Source organism: Agelaius phoeniceus, chromosome 1, assembly GCF_051311805.1.
Source record: "Agelaius phoeniceus isolate bAgePho1 chromosome 1, bAgePho1.hap1, whole genome shotgun sequence".
Classification (NCBI taxonomy): Eukaryota; Metazoa; Chordata; class Aves; order Passeriformes; family Icteridae; genus Agelaius; species Agelaius phoeniceus.
The window spans coordinates 89,680,372-89,693,554 of record NC_135265.1 but is presented as its reverse complement, the minus strand read 5'-3'; the positions used below and the strand labels follow the sequence as shown (position 1 = coordinate 89,693,554).

General features: G+C 43.6%; 1 protein-coding gene across 3 annotated transcripts; it reads right to left on the bottom strand.

The window, feature by feature from the left end:
• Window positions 1-7,491: 7,491 nt before the first annotated feature.
• On the bottom strand, window positions 7,492-13,022 carry CCDC127 (coiled-coil domain containing 127). Of its 3 annotated transcripts, none has more exons than XM_054647115.2 (3): window positions 12,693-13,022; window positions 12,252-12,380; window positions 7,492-11,051 (listed from the first exon to the last, which is right to left on the bottom strand). In XM_054647115.2, the coding sequence occupies exons 2-3, from the start codon at window positions 12,370-12,372 to the stop codon at window positions 10,378-10,380; spliced, it is 795 nt and encodes a 264-aa protein (XP_054503090.2). In that variant the 5' UTR covers window positions 12,373-12,380; window positions 12,693-13,022; the 3' UTR covers window positions 7,492-10,377. The 3 variants fall into 3 exon arrangements, with proteins under 3 accessions (XP_054503090.2, XP_077039150.1, XP_054503108.2); XM_077183035.1 differs by lacking the exon at window positions 12,693-13,022 and adding an exon at window positions 12,654-12,676; XM_054647133.2 differs by lacking the exons at window positions 12,252-12,380; window positions 12,693-13,022 and adding an exon at window positions 11,414-12,242.
• Between the last annotated feature and the right edge of the window lie 161 nt (window positions 13,023-13,183).

Genomic DNA, 13,183 nt, shown 5'->3' with positions numbered 1-13,183 from the left:
CTTTTTCATGACCCTGTCAGGTCTGTGGATGTGCTATCTCCTGATTAACCACTAGAACAGCAACTTTCTTCTCCTTTACTGATTCCAACTAAGGACTTCCTAACTTGTGGCAGAACTTGCTTTTTTAAGTTGCTGAAACCACATATTCAATTTCACTCTGTTTCTGCTACTCCAGTGCATTAAGCTGCACAGCTCTTCCTGAATGATACTATTACAACATTCCCAATCCTTCTGAGAATGTGTCAGGAACATTTAATTACCATGCTACTATTTTTTGTCCTTAGTCATTAGTAGAAGAATGACAAAACGTTGTTCCTAAACTGATCCTTCAGGACCTGCCTTAGCAACCTCCCCTTAGATCACTGTTTCTTCTTTCAAGCACAGCTTACTATCATAATTAGATTTTTACCTTGTTCTTTGTTCCCAGAGTCATCACAGAATCATAGAATGCTTTGGAAGGGGCCTTAAAGGTCATTTAGTTCCAACCTCCCAGCCACTGGCAGGGGGACATTCCACTAGACCAAGCTGCTCAAAGTGTCCCCACCCAGCTTGTGGATGGGTCATCCACAACTCCTCTGTGCAACCTGTCCCAGTGCCTCACCACCTTTGTAGTGAAGATTTTCTTCCTATTATCTAATCGAAACCTACTCTCTTCAATTGTGAAGCCATTGCCACTTGTCCTATCACTGCATGCCCTGCCAAAAGTCCCTTTCTGGCTTCTTTGTAGTCCCTTCAGGTACTGGAAGATGCTCTAAAGTCTCTCTGGAGCCTGCTCTTCTCCAAGCTGAACAGCCCCAACTCTCTCAGCCTGTCCTCAGAGGAGGGGTGCTCCAGCTCTCTGATCATCTTTGTGGACACCTCTGGACTTGCTCCAATAAGTCCACATCTTCCTTGTGCGGAGTGCCCCAGAGCTGGATGCAGTATTCCAGGTGGTGACTTACGAGCGCAAAGTACAAGGGAAAATCACCTCTCTTGGCCTGTTGGTCATGCTTTTTTTGATACAGAATTTGGTTGATTCATCTCCCGGGCTGTAAATGCACATTGTTGGCTCACATCCAAGTTTTTGTCCATCAACATCCCTACAGTCCTTCTCTGCAGGGGTATTCCCAGTCCATTAGTCACCCAGACTGTATTTGTGCTTGGAACTGCCCTGATCCAGGTGCAGCACCTTTCACCTGGACTAGTTGAACCCCCTTATGCTCTCATGTGCCCACTTCTCAAGCTTGTCCATGTCCCCATGGATGGCATCTCTTCCTTCTGTGGTGTCAACTTCAACACCGTGTTCATGTTATATCTCCTATTTAGTTCAGCTAATACATCCAGTTGTGGTCACGTGGCAACTGGACTACCAAAAATTTCTCTCTTCCAAGTTTCAGGACCAAGCAGCTTCTATCAGGATCCAAAAAACCAGTCCTGTTTGCCTTACATTGAGAAAATCCTCTTTTTGAAGAATTTTATCTTGCTCTGGTAATGCAAGGTGCCAATGGTTGTTAGTTATCTATCAGTTGTTAAATATTTGCAGAAGCAAATACGCTGGTCCAGCATCTAGCTCAGATGTCTTTATCATTGTAATAGCATGGCTAATGACCTTGGAAGGCACTGTGCCTTTTTCTGTAGGACTTACAGCACCAGCTCCAGTGCGATCCACAGGTGCTCGGAGGTGTTGTCTATATTGCCACCCTGTGGACTGGAACAGGCAAGGTGGGGCTGCCCTGCCCTGTCACAGTCACTTATTTATTCAACAGAGCCCTTTCCTGTGCTCTAAGGTAATCTCCTCCTTCAAGAGATGCTAGGCTTATGTTTGGCAGGTCCCACGGCTCTATTTGGGCCAATAAATGTCTATGAAACTCATCCTTTCATGATATAGGCGACTACACAAGAAAGGTATTGCATACTGCTAATTATAAATGCAGGAAAATGTGGGCCTTACATTTAGATTGGATTACTGGTGTTAAAACATTTCTAATGACACATTTGTTTTTTTGTCTCCTACTCCTATATTTTTAATGTACTACTTTTTTAAAAGTTAAAAAGGGCTATTAAAAAAAAGTAAGCTAACTTGTCTATAAATAACACACAATTTTACAAAACCCAATTTAAAGGGAAATATCCCCTTTATAAAAATCCTATATTTTGCATAGGCATTTGCGGAAGAATGTGGGCATATTCCTTTTCTTAGATGAATATGTCTTTCATCTCACAGGATGATGATGATGATGTTATGAAAGAGTATGAAACTAGGTGGCAATAAAGAAAAGAAATGGTAGCAGAAAGTTATTTGGGATATAAATCAAGGCCACAGGAAGGATGGAGCCACTGGTTTCCTTTTGTGGGGCCAGGTCTGATCATGGTGTGGTACCAGCTGGGCCAAGGGTACCCCTGGCTACGGGCAGCCCTCAGAATGCCATGGCAGGCTGGCTCCACAGGGATGTTCCCAGCTGGGAGAGAAGCTGTCCTCCCCTGCAGCTCAGGTGCAGCCTGACACACTTTGCCTGCTGGGCAGCTGCTCCTGCTGTGACCTCCCTGTGCCAGCACAGGCGCCCCTGGGCCAGCACAGCTTCCTTCCAGCCCCTCAGGAAGCTATCCCATATGGAGAAGGACTAAAAGGCACTTGTAATGAGGTGGAAGGTGGTCTCTTCTTCCAGATAACAAGTGACAGGACCCAGAGGAAGTAGACTCAAGTTGTGCCAGAGAGTTTTGGATTAGATAGTAGGGAAAATTCCTTTCTGGAGAGGGTGGCCAGGCTTTGGAACAGGCTGCCCTGGGAAGTGGTGGAATCACCAGCCTTGGAAGTGTTCAAAAGGTGTGTGGATGTGGCAGGTGGGGACACGGTTTAGTGGTGAACCTGTTTGGGAAAATGATTTGACTCAACAATCATAGAGGTCTTTTCCAACCTCAGTGATTCCATGATTCTGTGATTCCAAGGATGGGTTCTTCTCTTCCATGAGAGAGTGGAGGCAGCAGGCTGAAGGACCTGGCTGAAGTGCTTGTCTGCAGTGCCTGACCCTCTCCTCCTCCAGGACATGCTTCCCTGACCAGGGAAGGAGGCACAGCCACCTCCAGGACATGCACGGTTCCAAGGGTGCCAGGGCCCCTGCAGGTGCTGGCAGAGCTGAGCCAAGCCAGACGAGGGCTGGCCAGAACTGTGACAGCAGCTGGAATTGGTGTGGCAACTGCTCCATGTACAGTTTCCACCTCTGGAACTTGCAGTATTTCATCGTACTGTAAAGGAGGACTTGAACAGAAAACAAGTGCTCAAGCAGCTTGTCTTCTTTTAGGTGTAAGTCCATCTGCTGACAAAATCAGAACAGCTGACAGAATTAGCAGGCTTTTGAAACATCCTGATAAACGTGGATCACCAGAGTTAGCAGCAAAAATAAATTAAATTAAGCAAAAGACTGGAATCCAATCCTAAAAACTGAAGTTTGAAGCTTTGGGTCCTAAAAGATTCAGCAGATTCCTTGTGCAACAGCTTTCAGATCAACTTCCTCTGCACAGTTTCATAATAGTGTATTGATTGTTCCTATTTATTGTCACAATAAAACATTTGAGATAATTTAAAAGCAAACTGAAATCTTGTACAGTTATGTAAAGCTGTGTGCAACTATGCTCCTGTGAGGAGCAGGGAGTTGGAACTGATTCTGTGCTCCTTCCAATTCAAGATATTCTATAATTCTATGATTTTTCTGCCCTCCATCACAGGCTGGAGGAGACTGCCTTTGGGCAAGTTTTTTAATCTGGATCCTGTGAAGGGGAGAACAAATAGGAAGAAGAAGGACAGGACTATTCTTTTGAAAAAACAATTCCTTTCATATAAAGCCATTGAGAAAAGCAGAGGCCACTGGCAATAGACATTGTTTGCAACTAGGCTTCAGGTTGCAATCAGTAGTTTCAGGCATGAAATGTAATATGATCCTTTCATTGTGAGCCTGTCATTACTGCTATGACATAGGACAAATCTGTAACTCTCCAGGTATTTTCATCGTTCCTTGCAATATACCAGGCTGTTAGGATTAACTACATTATTTTCTGACCTTTTTAGTATTGCAGCAGATACTGGAGTGAAATCTCTTACTCTTAATTCTATAGCAATATCTTACCAACCCTAATCCCATTTTCTTTCCAGTCAGCTTCTACTTAGTAGTCAAAGCATCATATAGAGCAATACAATTACTCTTGCTTGTGTAATGAGCCTAAACCGGGAAAGGATGGAAATGTAAAGATGGTGGAGAAGGAGAAGGAGAAGGAGAAGGAGAAGGAGAAGGAGAAGGAGAAGGAGAAGGAGAAGGAGAAGTTAAATGAAATAGTGTCTGTGACAGCCCATCCTTTAAAATAGGTGGTGAAAACAAAAAATCATTTTACAAGCTGCCAAAGGGTAACATCCTTGACCAGGATGCAAAAAAAGGGGCCCCAGGCTTAAGAGCAGATTCAAAATCTGCAGTCTAAGGGATGATAATGACCATCTTAGAAAGGGAGATACACAGGCAAAGGTATTTCAGAGTTGCTTAGTTTTAAGGGTAATAAACAATCACAGGTGGTCATGCAGTTTATCTTGCCAATAAATTATCTGTAGATCTTTAACTGGATCTAAGTTTTATGCTCTGTTGTTCTCAAACTCTACCTGATAAGTAACCAAAAAGCACAGCTCTCACAGCTGGCATGACTGGATTTCCTATGTGAGTGCTTGAAAGCTGCTGCCACCAGCCCACAGCAGTTCAAGCAGGGATTCCTAAAGACTTTGGAGACATCCAATAAACTTTGGGGCCTAAATTTCTTCCCATGAGATTGCAAACTTCTACAAATTGGAGAGAAGTTCCAACTTGTGCCAACAAGTATCACTGCAAGGGAGAAATGAGGCAGCACTGAGCTGTTGTTGGAACTCTGTCCCAGACTACTGGGAACACAGCAGAGGTAGGATGTCACACACTGACTTCCACATGCATCCCATTCTGGAGTGGTTCTATGGTGTCAAGAAGTTTCCTTCAGCAATCTGACATGCTGAGAAACTTTCAGTTTATGTTTATTGTGGAAGTGGCAGTGTCCCTAGCCACAGAAAAGTTAAAGGGAACAAGCTATGAACAGCATGTCTGGTGTAGTTCATCCAGAACTGAGCTGACACTGATGCCCACATGTCCTCTTTCTCCTTTTAATCTCCCAGAAAGAGGCACAATCTTTATGTTTGTCTATACTGGTAGTTTGCCTAATATTTACTTCAGTTTATATATAAATATTTAACTGAGCCAATATCAGCTCCAGCAGCAGCATGTGTTTGTTGTTTTGCTTTTCTTTTTGACATCAGGGAGATAGATGTGATGTCTTTAATATTTCACTATATACAGTCAGAAGATCACCAGAATATTGCTTTCATCTTTGGACACATCTCACCTTTGGAACAACTTTGGGGGAAAATACAGGTAAGGAGCATAGAGGTAGGAGTGCTTCTGTGGACAGCACCAAATTGATCTCATGATCAAAGGGCTGGAATGGTTCTTCTATGAAGACAGGCTGAGAGAACTGGGGTTGTTCAGCCCAGAGAAGAAAAGATTTGGGGAGACCTTACCCTAGCCTTTCAGTACTTCAAGGAGGCTTATTATGAATAGGAATAAATTTTTAGCATGGCCTTTTGTGATAGGACAAGGGATAATGGTGTTAAGCTAAAAAAGGGTTGGTTTAGGCTAGACATAATTTAGAATTTTTTTACAGCAAGGGTTTAGAAACACTGGCATAGGTTGTCCAGAGAGGTGGTAGGTGTTTCATCCCTGGAAACATTTAAGGTCAGGTTGGATGGGGCTCTGAGCAACCTGGTCTGTTCAGAGATGTCCTTGCTCACTGCAGGTGGGTTGGACTAGGTAAGTTTTAAAGGCTGCTTCCAACCCAAAATTCTGTAGTGGTCAGTGTCTCCCTAAATTTCTTAAGTTAGTGAAGTGCTATTGCTTGGGTTTTGTCACACCACAAGTGTGTCTCCTCCAGCAGGCAGCAGAACATGTTGACAGTTGTAGATTTCTTCTTGCCATCTTTATTAAACAATGAACAGCGTTCTTTAATCGAGTTTATGATTTAATACAATGAGGTGTTAGTAGGTTGCTGAACTACACCCAACCCCCTGTGCCTGCTGCCTGGCACAGGGTCTGCCGCAGCACCCACCTCAGTGGAGACAAGTTCATTCCTTTGGTCACCGAATACCTCGGTTTTGCTCACCTTTCTTGTTATTACCCCCGGAGGTGTTTGGGCCAGAGAGCTCTGACTGCGCAGCATTAGGAGATGTGCTCCAGCGGAGCTCACGGGAGCAGAGGATGCAGCTGCCGGCTGGAAGAGCCGTCAGCCACAAGGGGGAAGCAGCATCCAGCGACACGAACACCAACCACAGCAGCTGAGGATTTTGCTCTGACTGCGGTAAGTTTAGAGGTGAGGTATCTCACAAACATAACCCTGTTATGAACACAAGAGTGAAGAGGCATTTTTCCAGCAGCTGGATAGCCCGCGTGATCTCAGCACAGGGCTGTTGGGGTGCATGACTGTGAACAGCTGCCACCACAGTTCTCACAATCCACCAGCTCTCTTCAAATTTTTCCATCCACAGACTCCTTGTTTCCAGAAGCACATTTACTTTCAGTTTACGTCAGTTTACTCTCAGTTTTTGTTGCAGCAATCACTCAGCTGTTTTGCTGTGAAGTGGCCATTGCCTCATTGCTGAGCTACGCTAAATTTCAGTGAGTTACTTAGCAGGTCCACCTGCTGTCGCAGACAGGCAGCGACCAGGGAAAGCTCCTGGACCAGGCAGTAAACTAATGCCCACTAAATGTGGCCCTTGGCATGCAAACCAGCAAAGCCTTCATATCCAGCTGCACCACACCTGCGTAAACTTGCCTTTCCTCCTCTTTTCACAGCAATAACTCAATTCCTTTGATTTCACCACAGTAACTGAACCCTTGACCACTGTTTCTGCCTTGTATCCTCCACAGAGGAACACTCAGTTTTCTCATCCTCACACAGGACTGCTCAAACCCAAGCTTCGTAGAGCCAGAGGATGGCGAAGGTCGTGTCGAATACAAATAGATTGAGGATCCTTTATTACAGAACAAGGATTTCCAGAGTGTCTGAACACTGTCTTAGAGCAGCTGGATTGCAGCTCTTCACAGAGAGCAGGAAGATGAGGGAAATGAAAAGCAGCTGACATGCAGAATGAGACATCTGAGGGGTTCTGGAGGAAGGCAGAATATCCTACACAACATTCTGTTGAAGGAATGTCCCCAGTCTTTCAGAGGGATGGTCACCTTTAACTCCACATCTTTAGTTAATGCTCCACACTTACCTGTTTAATAGTGTTCGTTCCTAGGAAAAAACTTTGTAACATATTCTTTTCTCAGCACTAATACCAAAACTTTTTACATGCCAATTAAAAAAATTTACAATTTGTAAAGTCTGAATAAAGTAGCAAATTCCAGTTCCCCCACCCACCTTGCCCAAATTACAAAATAATGCAGAAACATGTAAAGGTTTTTATTAATTGTTATTGTTTAATAGCTGAGTGACAATTTTATAATAAAAATAAGTTCATTAAATATTTTGAAAACAAATTATTCTTGCATTCTAATATGTATATGGGCAGTTCCAATTGATTGAGAACAAGTGCTGGGCAAGATGAAACTTACATTAGAATTTTCAGAATAACAACCTACAAAGGGGGAACCTTTCAAAAATACATTGCATACCCACAAACATGAGTTTTGGAAGAAACTAACAGGACCAATGATTTTAAATCAGTTATACACTTAAAAAAGCCTTCTGAAATAACCCTTCTGTCTTGAGACGATGATTTTCAAAGTGTCCATGAACAATAATTGAATTAGCTGTACAAATAAATGACACTTCTAAAAAAGAGAAAGTGAATACCAAACCTTTACTACATTGCATCCAGCCCTGTACATTCAAGTGTGTAAGGGTTGAATGTACATATTCATACTGAAAAAACAGTATTTTACCCTTGATTACGTTTTCTTTAAACATTTTGAGTGATATGCATAACAAACTATGAAAAAATGAAAAAGCACAAAACCTTTCATCTTTTAAGGCTAACATACAAATTCAAGGCATGAATCTCAAATACACTGGCACTGATTCACTGTCTGCTTTTAGTCATCTGAGCAGCTTAACTTCCTGCAGGAACGTGCAAAGTGTGCCACAGTCACTTTCCACATCCTGAAGGAATTACACACGGGCTGTTATCCAAACTAGTTTGTTCTCCTGGGCAATGAGACTGTGTGCCTATGTCCAGCTGCAGTGGCTCAGCTCAGGGCATCACACATGATTAGCAACTCAGTTGTGTTCTCATCCCCAACCCAAATATGCTTGGCACCCTGACAAACTGTGGCCAACAACATTCTGGTGTTTGTGATCTCTCTTTTTTCCTCCAAGCTTGTCTACTAAAACTTTATTTATTTATTTATTTCAAATCAGTGTGAAATAAGATTTATAAGTCAGCACAACAGTGTAATTAGTACTATCAAGGTGAGCAAAATCTCAACTGGAAAACCGAGTAGTTGGGAAACATCTATTCTGCTCAGGAATTTTGTTTTGTGTTAGGTATTTCTACTTAGGAACTGGGTTAAGTTGTGCATACTGTTTCAAAAGATTTATCTGCTGTCTTTTGTGCTCAGACTAAAATGAAACTAGGAAAAAATAAAAGAAAAACCCCACATCTGCAGGAAGATGGGCATTCACTTAGCTTGGATTGCTTCCAAGCCATAGTTCTGCATGATTGCCTAGTGCAAACACATTTTTCAAGTCCAGCCCTCAGTAAATAATAAACTGCTAATTAATGAGCTGACAACCTACCAGCACTAATCAAAGTCAAGTTACAGAGAAGACTAGATATTATAAACACAAAGGTAAACACTGCCTCTTTGAGGTCTAAGGCTGGATTAGAAAGGGGGAAGAAAAAAGTTCTTACTATTTTAAATACATGGCATGTTTGAAAAAAGGTGGTTCCTACTGCTAAAAGGACCCAAAGTATACTCAAAGTTCTAAGAAATTGAAATGCACTGGGTTTTAAAGTTTTGTTTGTTGCTGGATTTTTAATCTGGATGTTTATTTTTTTATTTATTATTCCATTTATTATTTTATTTTTTACCACATCTATTTTTTTTACTAGCTAAATTAAAAAGCCCCCTTTCTTAAAAGTTTGCAAAGCTTGTGTATCTGTAGGCTTTCATGGCCATGTGTATGTAAAGTGGTGAACCACAAGCACAAAATTCCAGAGCTGCAGCAAAGAGTATGTACTTCAGTTCTGGGAGAAGGGAGACAGGTGGACAGAGAACAGTGGCTACCAGTGCAGGCTGCATTTAAGTTCCCATCTGCAAGTAACAAACAGGACCTGTCCAAGGAGCAGAGCCAGGTGCAATGGCAAGGAGGTTCCTGCAAGCAACCCAGAAGGCAGCCAGTGCCCGGAGAGGCAGAAGCAGCAGCATGGGGACATCCACAATGGTGGCACGTTGTTGGGTTACAACTAAAACCCCGACTGAGAAAAAAAGAAGTACTCTTAAGGTATCTCCAATATATGAAAATATAACTTCCAGTTTATATATTCCCTAGAATTTGATAATGGATCCCAAGTGCCAATGAGACATCAATCTGTTTCTTTATGTGTTATTTGGAATGGGAACTTTTGGAGGTTTCATTCATAAAGCATTATTTGTATATTAAGCTGGAAGACAATGCAAGACTGACTAGTCTGAAACAGGATCAATCTATTCCACCCTCAGAATACTTCCACATACACTCACACACGCACATACATTCACGCACATATATGTGTGTGTATATATATATATATATATATATATGTATATGTATTTGAACAAAGACACATAAGATTTACGTGTCAAGCAGCTGGCTCCAGCACCATCTCTTCCAAATACCTGCCTCAAAATCAGTCTTGCTTAAACAAATTTTAAAAAAATAATAGCAATAATAAAAAAAGACAGTGTTGAGACACCATGTAAAATGTCAGGGATAAGGAGCACAATGTGCTACCACACCTGGGGGAGACAAATGACCGTTCTCTGTTGCTGGAGTGTGACCATCAGTGAGGCAAATCCCTCTAAACTGAGTTCTGTTTTGCTGCTTCTGACACCTGGGGAGTTGGGATATCTCTGTACTGCAACACACACACTCAGGGAGTTCAGGAGCATGCACAGCTCACCAGAGCATCTGCTGTTAGTGAGAGGAAAGGCACCAGCACTGCACACGTCCCATGCAAACACAAGTGCAAGGAGGAGAGATGGCAACACAGCAGAAGAATTTAACAGCTTTGGACTACAACTGTGATTGTCCCTACCATGCATGGTGGATCACAGGGAATCCCTCTGCTTCCCCTACTTAGCGTTTTCCTAACATGGCCTTTTCTACCCTCTTGTATTTCTGCAGCTCAACAGCCAGTTCCCAGTATCTCAGATACAGCCACATAAGCTTTCCATTTTGACTTCTGGTTCTGTTCAGCACATTGCCACAGTAGTTATCATGTTTGAAAATATCTTGTAAGCCACTCTCCACATGTAAAGCCATAGCAACAGGATTAGTTGCTGCTTTAACTAGCAGATTTTTCTCTATTTCTAGTCTCTGACTTCTGGGTACTACAAGACTACAGTAGATGTCCTGTCTTTCCTTCAGTCCCTCTTCAAATTCTTTTAGTAAAATATTGGCTCTCTGTTGCCACTCTTCTTCCTTTGCCAGGCAACTCTGGTATAAGGTACCTTCTGCTCCAGAGTGCAAAAGGACTTGTTTTTCTCGCTCCAACTTCTCCTGCTCCTGTTCTAGGAGCTTCCTCTCTTCCACTAGTTTGCGGCTCTGGGACACGAGGGCTTCCCGGTAACTCAGGGTCCTGTGGCGTTCCTTTTCCAGCTCCAACTCCAGGTGAGCGACAGCGCGGCGGTTCTCCGTGATTATATCCCGGTATTTGCCTTCCAGGTCTTTTTGTAAAGCTGACTCTTTTCTGTAGTACTCTTCTTTTTCTTTTTCTATTTCTTTCTGACATTCTCTGGTCCAGATCCAACCTATCACACATAAATGATATTTCAGATGCAAGTATAACATGTAACAGTGAGGGGTATGATTAATTAGCTATGCCTGAAATGAAGCTACTAAGTGGTAAAGAAACTTTCTTTCCTGCCCTTCACTTCTATTTACATGTCCCCACAAAATGTATTTCTGTGGTCCTTATTTCACAGTGAGTCACTTTAAATGATCATGCTTTCTCTGAAATTAAATACCCCTATTCTTTCATTGTCTACTTCTCAGATTAGAGAAGGAAAATAAAGTCATGGAGAAACAAACTGGAGGTTTCCAATGTGGATACTGCATGGAGAACTTTCTAGGCCCAGTAAATAAATACATCAGCAACATCTGGTGTTGTTACCTCTGGGCTCTCCAGGACATCCTGTGTCCATTTTCCTTGAGAGAGCTTCATGGATTGCAGCTTATTAAATATGGATTCGTCTCTGTGTGTTGTGAAAAACGCCAATCACTTGTTTTTAAAATTTTAAAAGTTTAATAGTAATAAAATGGTTATAAAAATAGTAATACAATTAGAGTAATAATAATTTGGACAATTTGAATTAGGACAATATGAGACAATAGAAACAAAGAGTTACGGATGTCCGGGTACCTTTTTCTGGGCGTCACGAGCCCGAAAAAGGACCCCCGTTTACAAAGGATTAACCCTTAAAAACAATAGCCTGTTGCATATTCATACATCTCATACATGATGCATAAATTCCATTCAAACACAGGATTCTGTCTGGTCATCGTCAGCTTCTCCCGAATCCTAACAGTGCCTTCGAGGCAGGAAGAAGTTAGTTTCTTCTGATAAAAGAGCAATAAATTCTTTTTCTCTGAAAGATTTAAGTGTCCTGTGGCTGCTATCTCTCTGCGAGTCCTTTCCTTAAAAAAAAGTATCCTACATAGCATAGTTTCTATTTTAACATTTTCTATAACCTAAAACTATATTTAACACACTAGTTAAGAGAATTAACACAGCATTACTTTCTAACACAACACATATAATATTCATTTTAATATTTGCGAAAAGCCAATCATAAAATATGCATTTTTCACAGTGTGAAAAGTGGTCTTTCCCCTAGCGACACTAACAGCGCTGGTTGTTCACAGCGCTATAGACAAGGAGGCCCGGGGCCGTGCCCAGGCGGGACACGGCTCCAGGAGCCCCCTGGGGCCGGGGGCCCAGCGCTACTCACGGAAGGCGGCCAGGCCCAGCATGGGCACCAGCAGGGCGTAATTCCAGCGGCTGCCGTCACCGCCGGGATCGCGCCGATTGGGCAGGATGTTCCAGTTGGGAGGGTCATTTAAGTTATTCATGAAGGCACCTGCGATGCACAGAGGGAAGACGCGGCCTCAGCAGCGCGCAGAGGGGCCGGGGCCGCTCCCGCCGCCACCGTCTCCTCCCGCTGGGGGACTGGGAATTCTGCCTGAGCCCCTCGAACAGCGGCCCCGACACTTGAGGGCTTGGCCGCGCCATGAGTGGCAGCCCCGGACGCGACACGGCGTGCCGGGCCCATCCCCGCTCCGATTCCCATTCCCATTCCCATTCCCATTCCCGTCCCCGTCCCGCTCCCCCCACGGCGGGACCCCCCACGTACGAGCCCGGGAGCGCGCGAGCCCCTGACGCTGCCACTCACCTGCCGGCCCCGCCCCCTCCCGGCTCGGCCCATCAGCCGGGAGGAAAAGGGGGTGGACAACACCAGGGTCCGAGCCTGGAGCGCCCCTGCTGGGCCCTTTTTATTCCATTAACGCCGAGGGCCAGAGGCAGCCGTGAGCCGCATCTGAATTCCGCCGTCTGGAGTTGCCGAACCTGCTTTCTGTCCTAGAGAGACACTACGGTCTTTCCTTCACCCTTCTGTCCGAATCTCGTGTCTACGAAATGGTCTTTCCCCACAACTTCAAAACACGATTCTGGCCTGTTTATTACGCAAACTTTCAGGCGCTGTCAGAGAGACAAAGAGGTTGAATCTTACAGTATTGGAGATCAACAGGGAAAAATAACGGCAGTAACACAATTCTAGTTTTCGATTTTTAAAAAACGTTCTTAACGCTCAAAACAGGAGCTGTTTAGAAATCTTCCATCACGCAGCTCTTGGGCGGGGCGGGATCGCTCTGCGGGGCTCCCCCT

Coding starts and splice junctions, on each gene's coding strand:
- CCDC127 (XM_054647115.2), bottom strand. CDS start 12,372: ATGAATAACTTAAATGACCCTCCCAACTGGAACATCCTGCCCAATCGG. Junction 11,052..12,251: donor GCTGGGCCTGGCCGCCTTCC/GTGAGTAGCGCT, acceptor TATGTGTGATAG/GTTGGATCTGGACCAGAGAA.